Genomic DNA, 13,571 nt, shown 5'->3' with positions numbered 1-13,571 from the left:
CGTATTTTAAAATTGAGTAATAAAAGGTATTTATAATTTTGCCATATAAGGTGCTGAGCTCAGGGATATTTTCATGGGAATCAGGTTTTTCCCTCAGATGTTTTCTTAGTATACTTCACAACTACTATTGATTCCTTTACAAAGTTGATCCATGAATATTCATTGATGGAAGAGGTCTTAGTGGTCATCTAGTACTGTCCATTTATTTTATAGCTAAAGAAATCTCCTATGCTAGGTATTATTATTTAGTTCATTTATTAGTATTACTAGTGGTAAGTAGTTATCTTATTAATCTGTGAACTTTTACTACACACATTGAATAACAAGTTAATAATTTTTAAAAAATTTATTTATTTTATCATATAAATTTGGAAGCACACAGATTCCTCTACTACCACTAATTAAAATTCTGGCATTTATTAGCCCTTGGTGGCAGAAAATTACAGCAAATCTTTAATGAAATATTGAACATGAATTATAAATAATGTTTGCATCCTAGCAGGATATACAGGTACCACTTAAACTATTCCAAAAAGCACAAAGACAGATAATAATATTAGATACCTTAATATCACATGAAAATACCACTACCACCAATAAAAACTATGACAGTAACAGTAAAAATGAAAAAATAGAAATTCTATTCAATGGTTGTTCTGAACTTGGAATGATCTTAAGCACCTTACTATTTAAAGCACAGAGATGGAAACATGTTTAGAAAATGAAAATTCCCTACTTTATTAGAATAACACAGTGAAATCTTAAGATTAATTAGACTGGTCAAATGTTTTTCAGTGTTTTTCTTGTCACGTCTTTATCTGTTCTCAGTGTCAAAGAGCCCACCTTATATGTCTTTTGTTTCTTTGTTTTTACAAATTTAAATTTATTGAATAAGTATAGGAGAGAAGGGAATAAAAAACATTCCAATGGTTGTTTGCATATTTTCTTTCTTGTTAAAACTCAGTGTTTTACTTTTTTTTTTTGTCTGTCTTTTTTTGTATGACACTTTTGGTTTATATTGGTGATACATCTTTTTCCTCCTCTTTCTACTCTTATTTTTCCTCTTCCTCCATCTTTTCTTTTTGTGTTTCCTCCTCCTCCTCTCTCTCTTCATTTTCCTCCTCCTCCTCCTCTCTCTCTTCTTTTTCCTCCTCCATTTCCATTTCCTCTTTCTCTTTCTCCTCTTCCTCTTTTTCCTCCTCTTCATTCTCTGCTTCAGATTCCTCAGGGGTAAATATCATTTGTTGTTCCAACAAGATATTTGGAAACTGAGACTGTACAATGAAAACAGTTATGACACACAGCATAAAACATAATATTCTCAATAATAAAATGAATGTGCACAGTGGATCACACACAATTGGCCGGGGCATTTCCCATTTTGGATACCAAAATCGGTAATCTGTAAACAAAGAAGAAATTGAAAGCTGGATTTCACATAAAGTAGTTAAATTGTTCAAGAAATAAAGGACAACAATACATACATGTGGCTTGGTCACGATCTGCATTACCTAGAAAGAAAAAGAAAGTCCACAAAAATTAGATAAAATTTCTTCTTTCTCTCAAAAATAAGAATCTCCCAATAATAGTGTCACTTTCTCCTGGTTCTCAGGCATTATCTTTGATGTCCTCCCTCCAACCAGTAGCCAATTTTAAAGTACAATATATTCTCTTTTAGTGAAATCAGCCTGGTCTGCTACAGAAAGTATGGAAATGTATGAGTAAAGAGATATGCATTCCAGTGCTAATTCTGTCTTTACGTCATTGAACTTGCATACATTTCTCCACTTCTGCCCTTAAAATATTGTTCCAGCTCCAACATTCTAGGATTCCACACTATCTCTTATTTTCATCTCTCTTTTCCCCCACAGATAACTCCTAATTAATCTTAGAAATCTATTCACTTTCCTCATTTAATTCTTATTTTCAGAAGCTTTCAGTTGCTCTTAATTTCCCAGATGGCAAAGTTAGCTCTATACCCTGGCATTCAATATTTTTAGTTAACTAGTCCAATGAGATAATAATAGTTTTTAGGAAATAAATTCCCTTTCTTCTGCTCATTTGGGTTGAGAGATGTATTAGTCAATTTTCACAGTGCTATAAAGAACTACCTGAGACTGGGTAATTTACAAAGAAAAGAGGTTTTGCCTGTAGTCCCAGCTACTTGGGAGGCTGAGGCAGTATAATCACTTGAACCGGGGAGGTGGAGGTTGCAGTGAGCCAAGATTGCACCACTACACTCCAGCCTGGTGACAGAGCAAGACTCTGTCTCAAAAAAACAGAAAAGAAAAGAAAAGGAAAGGTTTAATTGACTCATAGTTCTGCATGGCTGAGCAGGCCTCAGGAAATTTAAAATCATGGTGGAAGGTGAAGGGGAAACAAGGCACATCTTACATGGTGGCAGAAGGGAGAGTGAGCACTGCCAAACACAGATGGAGTCTCGCTCTGTCACCCAGGCTGGAGTGCAGTGGCGCCATCTGGGCTCACTGCAAGCTCCGCCTCCCGGGTTCATGCCATTCTCCTGCCTCAGCCTCTCTGAGTAGCTGGGACTACAGGCGCCCGCCACCACACCCGGCTAATTTTTTGTATTTTTTTTTTAGTAGAGACGGGGTTTCACCGTGGTCTCGATCTCCTGACCTCGTGATCTGCCTGCCTCGGCCTCCCAAAATGCTGGGATTACAAGCATGAGCCACCGCGCCCGGCTGCCACTTTTAAACCACCAGATCTTATGAGAATTCACTCACTATCATGAGTACAGCATGGGGGAAACTGTCCCCATGATCCAATCACCTCCCACCAGGTCTCTCCCTCAGCACTTGGAGATCACCATTTGAGATGAGTTTGAGTGGGAACACAGAGCCAAACCATATTATTCTGCCACAGCACCTTCCAAATCTCATGTCCTTCTCACATTTCAAAACACAATCAGGCCTTCCCAAGGGTCCCCTAAAGTCTAAACTCATTCCAGCATTCACCCAAAAGTCCAAATTCAAAGTCTCATCTGAGATAAGACAAGTCCCTTCCATCTATAAGCTTGTAAAATCAAAAGCAAGTTAGTTACTTCTAATATACAATGAAGGTACAGGCATTGGGTAAATGCTCCCATTCCAAGTGGGAGAAATTGGCCAAAACACAGGGGCTACAGACCCCATGCAAGTTCAAAACCCAACAGGACAGTCATTACATCTTAAAGCTCCAAAATAATCTCCTTTGGCTCCATGTCTTACATCCAGAGCTGATGCAAGGGGTAGGCTCCCAAGGACTTGGGAAGCTCTGCCCTTGTGGCTCTGAAGGGTTCAGGCCCTGTGGTTGCTTTCACAGGCTGGCATTGAGTACCTGTGGCTTTTCCAGGCACATGGTGCAAGTTGTCATTCTGGGATCTGGAGGATGGTGGCCCACTTCTCACAGCTCTATTATGCAGTGCCCCAGTAAGGACTCTGTGTGGGGGCCCCAACTCCACATTTCCCCTCTGCATTGCCCTAGTAGAGATTCTCCATTAGGACTCCACTCCTGCAGCAAACTTCTGCCTGGACATCCAGGTGTTTCCATACATCCTCTGAAATCTACGTGAAGGCTCCCAAAGCTCAACTCTTGTCATCTATGCACCTGCAAGCCTAACACCACATGGATGCTGCCAAGGTGCTACCAAGGCTTGGGGCTTGCACCCTTTAAAGCAATGGCCTGAGCTGTACCTTGGCCCCTTTGAGCCACAGCTTAAGCTGGAATGGTTGGGAGGCAGGGCACCGTGTCCCAAGGCTACACAGAGCGGCGGGGACTCGGGCCTGGCCCATGAAACAATTTTTCCCTCCTAGGCCTCTGGGCCTGTGATGGGAGGGGCTGCCATGAAGATCTCCGAAATATCCTGGAGATGTTTTCCCCATTCTATTAAGGGTTCTTAATAGAACCCTGTTCTATTAAGGGTATATAGGCATCATTCCACCATCTCTTAGCATTCTGTTATGGTAAAGAAGTTTGAAGCCAGTCTGAATTTTCCCGCTTTACGTGGGAACATCAATTGCCAAAGCAGCATTACTACCACATGAGTGTGAAGTCAATTTTGTATTGTAGAGCTGAAACCAGGAAGTACAGTTCTGTGAATTATTTTCTCTGTATAGCTTCAGGTAAGAGTTTGCCAATGACGGGAATGCAAATGAAATAGGAAAGATATAAGAAAAGCAACCACCGGGGGTGATGGTAGGCCAGGTAAGATGGATCAATGTGAGTTTCACAGTGGCTTCTTGGTATAATACAATGGAGAACTATCTGCTTTGTTGCCACTTCTCTGCCTTACTCTGGCCACTTCCCTGACCTTCACTCCCTTAGTGTTTACAGTGTTCAGATAAACTGTATTTCCTATGTTAAATACTTTATTGCTAAAATACTTAGAGTGACTATTTTTCTGATTCAACCCAGACTGTTAAACTTCTTAATAACTGATCTTACATTTTTGCTTGGATGTTTTAAGATTCTTTCCTTTCCACTAAAGTCCAGTAACTTACTAGGCTATGTCTACTGTGTTGACTATTTTGTGTCACTTTTTCCCGGCACATAGTGTGCACTTTCAATGTTTAGATTCAAGTATTTTTATTTCTGTAAAATTTGTTTTATTACTTAAGTATCTGTATATCTCTAGTTGCATTTTCTGTTCTATTGTTTTGGTTCTGTTCTTGAGGCCCTACAATTATTCACATGTTGAAACTGAGTCCATAGTTATAGTTTTATCTGTGTATATATACACATTTATATATATGTTTATTAAAATTCTTAATTTCCAACACTTATAATTCCAATTCACCACCATAAGATTCACGCTTACTTTTTTCCTTTACATATTTGTATTCCATTTCTGACAGTGAGAAAACGAGCCCCCATTATACTTAATTAATTTATTTTTTTGATCAATCCCCCAGTATGCTTCTGATCTCCCATCATTGTCTCTAGCCCCTAGCACACATAGGTGCCTTCCTCACTCTGCTTAGACACTCAGATTTAGCAAATAAAAATAAATGATGTCAGGTTACATTTGAATCTCAGAAAGCAATAAATATTGTTTTAGTATAAGTCTGTCCAATGTAATATTTGGAATATGTTTATGCTGAAAAATTGTCTTGTATTAATTGGCCAACTTAGGGGCTGGTCCTATGCTGGGACGCCCTCCCACCCTGCTCAGACTTTGAAACCCAGCTCTGGGCTTCTGCATGTGTGGATTCCTTCCTTATCCCACTTGGGCCCTGACTTCACCCATGTCAAGTCATCTTCCCCACATTAAAACTTTCCTCACCTAATTTGCACTCAGACACCTCATGTGTGATTGCCCCTAAGTGTGGATGCCCCCTTTACTGGCTTAGGTTCTGAAATCTCTTCTCAGCCCACTCCAACATGGACTTTTCTTATTCTTCCTGGCCTCCAACAACCACTGCCAGACCATCCCCCCAGGGATGCCTTCCTCACTGGCTCAGACTCTCCCTTCCATCCCATGTTGATGCTCTCCTCACCTTGCCTGGGCACAGATGCCACATACTCAGTCATCCTTGCATGGACATCTTTTTATTCTGCTCTGGCTCTGATACCCCAAACCTCATGTATGGACAGTTACTTCATTCCATGAGGGCTCTGACTTCCCACACATGGCCACATCTCTATGTGGACAGCATCCTCACCTTGCTTAGGTTTCCTTTCCGTGCCCACTGCATCTCATGTGGATCCTTTGTTATGCTGCTTAGGCTCTAATATATCACTTCTGGATGCCCCTCTGTGTAGATGACTACATTCCCCTGACCTGCTCAGTGACTTTAGGGTTGAATTTCTCAGAAAAAGAAAGACAAGGAAAAGAGGAAGAGCAAGTGTTTGCATCTTGATTCAAGTGAAGCAAGAGCAGAAATGTTAGGGTGGATTCATCCTTGCAATGGTGTTACAGTAAAACTGTCCACTAGTTTTTGTTTCTGTTTTTCCTTCAGCACAAAAACATAATATATTTGGGAGGCTGAGGTAGGAGGATCACTTGAGGCCAGGAGTTCGAGACCAGCCTGGGCAACATAAGATCCTGTCTCTGCAAAAAATAACAAAAAAAATTAGCCGGGCATGGTGGCACATGCCTGTAGTCTTAGCTACTTGGGAGGCTGAGGCAGGAGGATTACCTGAGCCCAGGAATTCGAGGTTACAGTGAGCTATGATCATGCCACTGCATTCCAGCCTGTGTGACAGAGCAAGACCCTGTCTCTTTTCCACAATCTACAAAGAACTTAAACAAATTTACAAGAAAAAAACAAACAACTCCATCAAAAAGTGGGCAAAGGATATGAACAGACACTTCTCAAAAGAAGACATTTATACATCCAACAAACATATGAAAAAAGCTCATCATCACTGGTCATTAGAGAAATGCAAATCAAAACCACAATGAGATACCATCTCATGCCAGTTAGAACAGTGATCATTAAAAAGTCAAGAAACAACAGATGCTGGAGAGGATGTGGAGAAATAGGAACACTTTTACACTGTTGGTGGGAGTGTAAACTAGTTCAACCATTGTGGAAGACAGTGTGGTGATTCCTCAAGGATCTTGAACCAAAAATACCATTTGACCCAGTAATCCCATTACTGGGTACATACCCAAAGAATTATAAATCATTCTACCATAAAGACACCTGCACGCGTATGCTTACTGCAGCACTGTTCACAATAGCAAATACTTCGAACCAACCCAAATGCCCATCAATGATAGACTGGATAAAGAAAATGTGGCACATATACACCATGTAATACTATGCAGCCATAAAAAAGGATAAGTTCATTTCCTTTTCAGGGACATGGTTGAAGCTGGAAACCATCATTCTCAGCAAACTACCACAAGAACATAAAACCAAACACCGCATGTTCTCACTCATAAGTGGGAGTTGAACAATGAGAACATATGGACACAGGGAGAAGAACATCACACACCGGGGCCTGTCAGGGGGTGGGGGCTAGGGGAGGAATAGCATTAGGAGAAATATCTAATGTAGATGATGGGTTGATGGGTGCAGCAAACCACCATGGCGTGTATATACCTATGTAACAAACCTGCACGTTCTGTACATGTACCCCAGAACTTAAAGAATAATAATTAAAAAACAAAATAATATGCTATTTACTTATTATCCAAATTTATCTCCTACCATATTCCTCTAAGCATTACATATTTTAGCTATAGTTATACTTTTGGGGTATATTCTCTCATGTTTGGAAAAACTAAAAGAAAAATGTAATCAAACATATTTTCTACTTTTTACTTCAGAAATATTTGGAGATTTCAGCTTTTTGGAGGAAAAACTAAAAGAAAAGGGTATTAAATATGTGCTACTTCATAAATATTTTGGAATATACTATCCTTTAAAGCAGTTGTTATCAAACAGGCTGCTGTTTGGGCATAAACTGTGAAGCTTTTAAGGGTATAACTGTTAGTTCTCATTCCTTCTTTCTGACACTCTCGTATGTCCTCAGGGGAAGGAATAAGGGTTAAGATAGAACAGAAAAGGCTCTGCAGTTTAGAAAAATCTAAAGATGATACTGTGTCAACCATCCTTTGATAACATAATAGTAGCATTCTGATCAAAGGAATAATATTAACATGACAATAAAAAACTAGTGTTCAATCACTTATTTTTCTTGTTGTCCAATCCATTATGCATTTTTTTCACGTTTAAGTTATTTTCTTTATCTTACTGCATAGAAAATCTGTGCATTTGTCATGTCTGCCACATCGAGTACAAAATATTCCTGGTTCATAAGGTCTTCTCGTCAGCATTCCTCTACAAACAAAACAGCAGAAAACATTTAGTTAGAATAAACTTCCATTTTTACATGTAATTTAAATAATATAGTTACTAATTTTTAATCAGGTTAAAAAGGCGAGTTAAGGAACTGGACTTAAGGAAATACTTTAATTAGAGATTCAATGTTTCCCTTTTGTTCTCCCCCAGGAAGCAGTCTTTTCTGAAACGAATTCCCCTGCCCTAGAAACAAAGTATTATAATTAAATATAAGAATGGGTTTTAAAGCTTCTTTCATTTTAGTTTATAGCAAAATGTATCCTTTAAAAATGAATGACGAACACCAGGTGCGGTGGCTCATGCCTGTAATCCCAGCAATCCCAGCACTTTGGGAGGCTGAGGCAGGCAGATCACGAGGTTAGGAGATCGAGACCATACTGGCTAACATGGTGAAACCTTGTCTCTACCAAAACTACAAAAAATTAGCCAGGCGTGGTGGCGGGCACCTGTAGTCCCAGCTACTCGGGAGGCTGAGGCAGGAGAATGGTGTAAGCCCAGAAGGCGGAGCTTGCAGTGAGCTGAGATGGGCCACTGCACTCCAGCCTGGGTGACACAGCAAGACTCCGTTTCAAAAAAAAAAAGAATGATGTAGGCTGGGTGGGGTAGCTTCCCCACCTGTAATGCTGGTGCTTTGGGAGGCCAAGGTGGGATAATCTCTTGAGACCAGGAGTTCGAGACCAGCCTGGGTAACAAAGCAAGACCTCGTCTCTTCAAAAATATGTATTTTTTTAATTAGTTGGGCATGGTGCGTGCCTGTAGTCCCAGCTATTTGGGATACTGAGGAGGGAGGATCAGTTGAGTCCAGGAGTTTGTGGCCGCAGTGAGCTATGACTGTCCCACTGCACTCTAGCCTGGGCAACAGAGCAAGGCTCTGTCTCTAAAACAAACAAATAAATAAATAAATAAAACTTAAAAATAAATGATATAGAATGTTTTAGAATTAATTGCTTCCTGGTTGGCCCAAATACATAAAAAGTTTCATAGAAATGATATATTAAGTATCTGTGGAGTTTACAAAATTCTGAAATGCTTGTGTCCCAAAGACTCATTTGCATGAATTATTTTGGGGGTGTATATAAAAACACATAAATTTATAAAGAAGCAAATAAATATAAATGGGAGTTTACAAAGTTGATTTAACCCATTGTACAGAGCTAAAGAGAGAAGTAAGAAATAATTACATCAATTGCCTACAGCTAAATGAGAAAAAAGGCCCTAAAGTACTTTTAAATTGGGACATTTAAATAAATGATCTAGGATAAGAAAGGTAGAGAAAATAAGTAGGGAAAAGATACATTTGAGTGGGGGCAGCATCATTAATCCTGGTAATTTAATCAGTATTGCCTATTTACCTGGTATATAATTGGGAGCTATAAAAACAAACACTCGTTATTCAAGTCCTTGGTTAGGCCTTGTTAGGCCTTCTAGAAGAATGGTCAAGCCTAATAAATATATATTCAAAAACCTGAGTATCATATTTCTCAGATATATCTTATTTAATCAGAGAGTTTGGGTGATACCCAATAAGGCATCTGATACCCTTGAATTGTAAGCATTCAAGTCCATCAGGAACATCCAGAGGTTTGCGGTTATTTGTAGATCATATATCACTTCTTCAATGACACTGTTCTATTATCCAACTATTTCAATAAAGAAATGCATTTTGTTTAGAACCCAGCCAGAGCAGAAACTCAAGAGTTGATCTAGTCATCTTTAGCTACACCTTGATCTATTTTTCCTGTCCCAACCCTTTTTCACTAAAACAGATGCCTCCAACACAAAAGCAGATGTATTGTCTCCTAAGGTCCCAAGGATTGGGGACCTCTGTCCTTATACCTAAGTAAAAAGCTACTCACTATAAAAACTGCCTTTGAGAACTAGAGCATAGGTCCATCACCCCAAGATCATAATGTCTGATATCTGTAGCCTGGAAAAACTGTGGGAAGGCAAATAAACAAATATAATAATGCATACATACATACATAAAACTGAAAATAAATAAATCCACACTGTGGTAGACTACAATGAGTCCCCTCTTTCAAAGGTTTGAGTTCTATAATCATTATTTCTATTAGACAGCCAGAAACGTCAGGCTAATACTCTCCCCTATGTTAATCTTCCTCTAGTTCTGAGTTTCTAAGAAAGTGAACCTAAATCTACTTGAGTCTAAATCCACAGCACAGCTCCCAACTTCAATTGGAATTATTGGGCCAGATTAGAAGGAAATAATAGGTAACTATCTATAAGCAGCAAAGTCCACTGAAATTTCACGGCTGCCCTGGCAGTGCCTTAGAAAATTTGCATTTTCTAAGAAGCAGACCAGTGGTTCATCAAGACCAAGTCAAGACTCTTCAACATAGTCTTCTAGAACTTTTCTTAGCCTCTATCTGGCCATAGCCTCAGTACAATGCTACTTATAGAGCATGTGTCCAGATCCTAGATAAGGACATGTTACCTGGGCGGCCTAACAGACAAGTGTACCCATTTCCAACCCCAAGTTCATTAGAAGACCATTATTCAAACTTTATAATAGAAACACAGTCTTTCAAAATGAGAGCACAATTCTGGCGGTGGTACAAACTTTCTTTGCCTACACTAGACTCATATCTGCCAACACCTTGTTCATCAAGGAGGTAATCCAGCTCATAGCTTGATAATCTAGCAATTACAATTTGTAGGCAGATTCTTCAAAGTTCTCCATCCAGACTCACATAGTCTGTACATTATTCGCAGAACAAGAGCCAAAGCACATGAAACAGATGTCGATTTTTCCATCTCATACAGCCAGAAAAACTAGACTACTTACAACAGCTTGTTTCATTTTTCACTACTTCTTATATATCACCACAACACTGGCTTCTAGTTTGTTTCTGGAAGATCTATAGGTTTTCCAAGATGACTAATTTTTTTCCAAGAAGAATCGATTCCAATAAGTTTGAGAGAAATACAGTGTAGGCAGCAGCAAGGAAGATAAACTATAACAGAGATCCCATCTGGCTGTCTTTCTGCAACATCTAATATATTTGTCTTTGCCAAAAATTCCGTGACTACTTCCTGGGCCTATTCAAGGTCAACGAAAGTATGAACTCTGTTGTTTTTTTTCTCTCAAATTATCCCTGTATGTGCAAAGCTATTTTATTTATATCACTTTCTGTAAAATTTTGTTGGCTAGGTCTCCTCCCTTCACTTAACATATCCTGCACCTAAAGGACTGTGGATCACAGTTAAACAGTTAAAACAGTTAAACAGTTAAAGCTCCTTTAAGGTTGATATTATTTAGCTGTGCCATCCTCTAATCCTCCTTGAGAGAGATATTTACCTTCAGATCATGCCTCCTTATTCACTGAAGACTTTGGCACCTGACACATCATTCTTAGTCAATCATTTTTCATTTTCTCAGAAGTTGGTACCTATTTGATCACAACATTCATATGGATAATTCATCCAATAACTTGGTTTTTCCATTACTAGATATCTTTACCACCAAAATGCTTCCCAATTCTCCATAGTTGTCACTTTTATAGCTACATTCTGGATCCTGTTACCTCTTAAAACAGCTCCACCTCTGAACTCACAAAATCAGACATTTCACTCACTGGCTATAATCTCCTATCTTCCTTCCAGTGTGTTCACTTATTTACTCCTGCCACACTGCTTCATTAATTTCACTGAGATGTCATGTCTATTTTCTCTCCTATTTTCTCCCTATCCATTCTATTGTCTCTTCTTTTTTTCATTTAATTTTTAAAATTATACTTTAGGCCAGGCTCGGTGGCTCACGCTTGTAATCCCAGCACTTTGGGAGGCTGAGGCGGGCAGATCACGAGGTCAGGAGATCGAGACCACTGTGAAACCCTGTCTCTACTAAAAATACAAAAAAATTAGCCGGGCGTGGTGGCGGGTGCCTGTAGTCCCAGCTACTCGGAGAGGCCGAGGCAGGAGAATGGCGTGAACCTGGGAGGCGGAGCTTGCAGTGAGCTGAGATCGCACCACTGCACTCCAGCCTGGGTGACAGAGCGAGACTCCATCTCAAAAAAAATAAATAAACAAATAAATAAAAAATAAAATTATACTTTAAATTCTCAGGTACATGTGCAGAATGTGCAGGTTTGTTACATAGGTATACATGTGCCATGGTGGTTGGCTGCACCCATCAACCCATCATCTACATTAGGTATTTCTCCTAATGCTATCCCTCCCCTCACACCCCACCCCTTGACAGGCCCTGGTGTGTGATGTTCCCCTCCCTGTGTCCATGTGTTCTCATTGTTAAACTCCCACTTATGAGTGAGAACATGTGGTGTTTGGTTTTCTGTTCTTGTGATAGTTTGCTGAGAATGATGGTTTCTAGCATCATCCATGTCCCTGCAAAGGACATGAATAAGAGAGGACACAAACAAATGGAAAAACATTCCATATTCATGGATAGTGAGGAACAATATCGTGAAAATGGCCATACTGCCCAAAGGAATTTATAGATTCAATGCTATCCCCATCAAGCTACTATTGACTTTCTTCACAGAATTGGAAAAAACTACTTTAAATTTCATATGGAACTAAAAAGAGCCCGAATAGCCAAGACAATCCTAAGCAAAAAGAACAAAGCTGGAGGCATCACGTTACGTGACTTCAAACTATACTACAATGGAACAGAACAGAGGAGTCAGGAATAACGCCACACATCTACAACCATCTGATCTTTGAAAAACCTGACAAAAACAAGCAATGGGGAAAGGATACCCTATTTAATAAATAATTTTTTCTATACTCAAATTCATACATGTGTTCCTTTATAGTCTCTGGACTTTAATGTTCTGATAGGTAAGTCCTTATACCTTCCAAATTGTAAGTAAAGTCACTAATATAGCCTTCATGACTTCACTTTGTAATGTTTAAGACTTTTATGTATTAGAAATTTATTTCTCTAAGATGAGTGAAAAACTCAGTTTTACTTTTATCCAGCCAGTAGGCTCTCCTAATTCCATTACTTAAATACTTTAACCAGTGATTTTAAATGCCAACTTTATCACAGTCATTACATATGGATTTGGATCTACTTATTGACCCTCACCTGTATAACACAATAACTCTATCTATTCATATGCCCGTATTTTAGCCTTTTAACTATTGTAGCTTCATAACATATTTTGAAATCTGGTAGCTATAACTTCCCTTGTTATTCATTACCTTCTTTGCCTAATTATATACCAGTGTTTATTTTTTTCATATAAATTGTAATGTTATTCAGTTATATCAACTTATAAAAATATTGATTAAAAATTTTAATCTGAATTGAATTAAGTGTATGGAATGATAAAGACTGAAGTGACTTTAAAACACTGAATATTTCATCTACAAACACGGTATGTCTTTCCATTTTAAAAATTCTATTAAATATTTTAGTAAACTTTAAACATTTTCTTCATATTAAGTCTGTAAAGTTTTAAGATATATCTTATGTTTTTATACATATTGTCTTACAGTATTTTCCAACTCATAATTTCATAGATAGGAAAGCTCTTAAGCTTTGAAGATTAATTTTATAAATTGCTGATTTGCTGAATTATATTATTTTTATTAGTTTTAAAAATGAGGAATCTTGGGTTTCTTCAGTATTGAATAATAAGTATCTGCTTTCATCTTTCATTTAGGCTCTTTATTTCTTTCTTGGGTCTAATTGCATTGATTTGCTTTTCTTCACTAACACTGGTATGTTGATTGGTTCTTATAGAATGAATATATATATATATATATATATAT

At 38.5% G+C, this 13,571-nt stretch overlaps 1 protein-coding gene across 1 annotated transcript in view; it reads right to left on the bottom strand.

Moving 5' to 3' along the window:
• Positions 1 to 713: 713 nt before the first annotated feature.
• Positions 714 to 13,571, bottom strand: part of GLIPR1L2 (GLIPR1 like 2) — a 45,962-nt gene continuing 33,104 nt past the window's right edge. The window contains exons 4-6 of the mRNA XM_032171662.2: positions 7,705 to 7,790; positions 1,485 to 1,511; positions 714 to 1,402 (exon numbers count right to left, since the gene is read on the bottom strand). Coding sequence (XP_032027553.1) covers positions 1,053 to 1,402; positions 1,485 to 1,511; positions 7,705 to 7,790 — 463 coding nt within the window. The 3' untranslated portion in view covers positions 714 to 1,052. The remainder of the gene's footprint in view (positions 1,403 to 1,484; positions 1,512 to 7,704; positions 7,791 to 13,571) is intronic.

This window comes from Hylobates moloch, unplaced genomic scaffold (genome assembly GCF_009828535.3).
Source record: "Hylobates moloch isolate HMO894 unplaced genomic scaffold, HMol_V3 SCAFFOLD_12, whole genome shotgun sequence".
In the NCBI taxonomy this organism is placed as follows: domain Eukaryota; kingdom Metazoa; phylum Chordata; class Mammalia; order Primates; family Hylobatidae; genus Hylobates; species Hylobates moloch.
The sequence above is the reverse complement of the archived record's forward strand: the minus strand, read 5'-3'. Positions and strand labels throughout refer to the sequence as shown.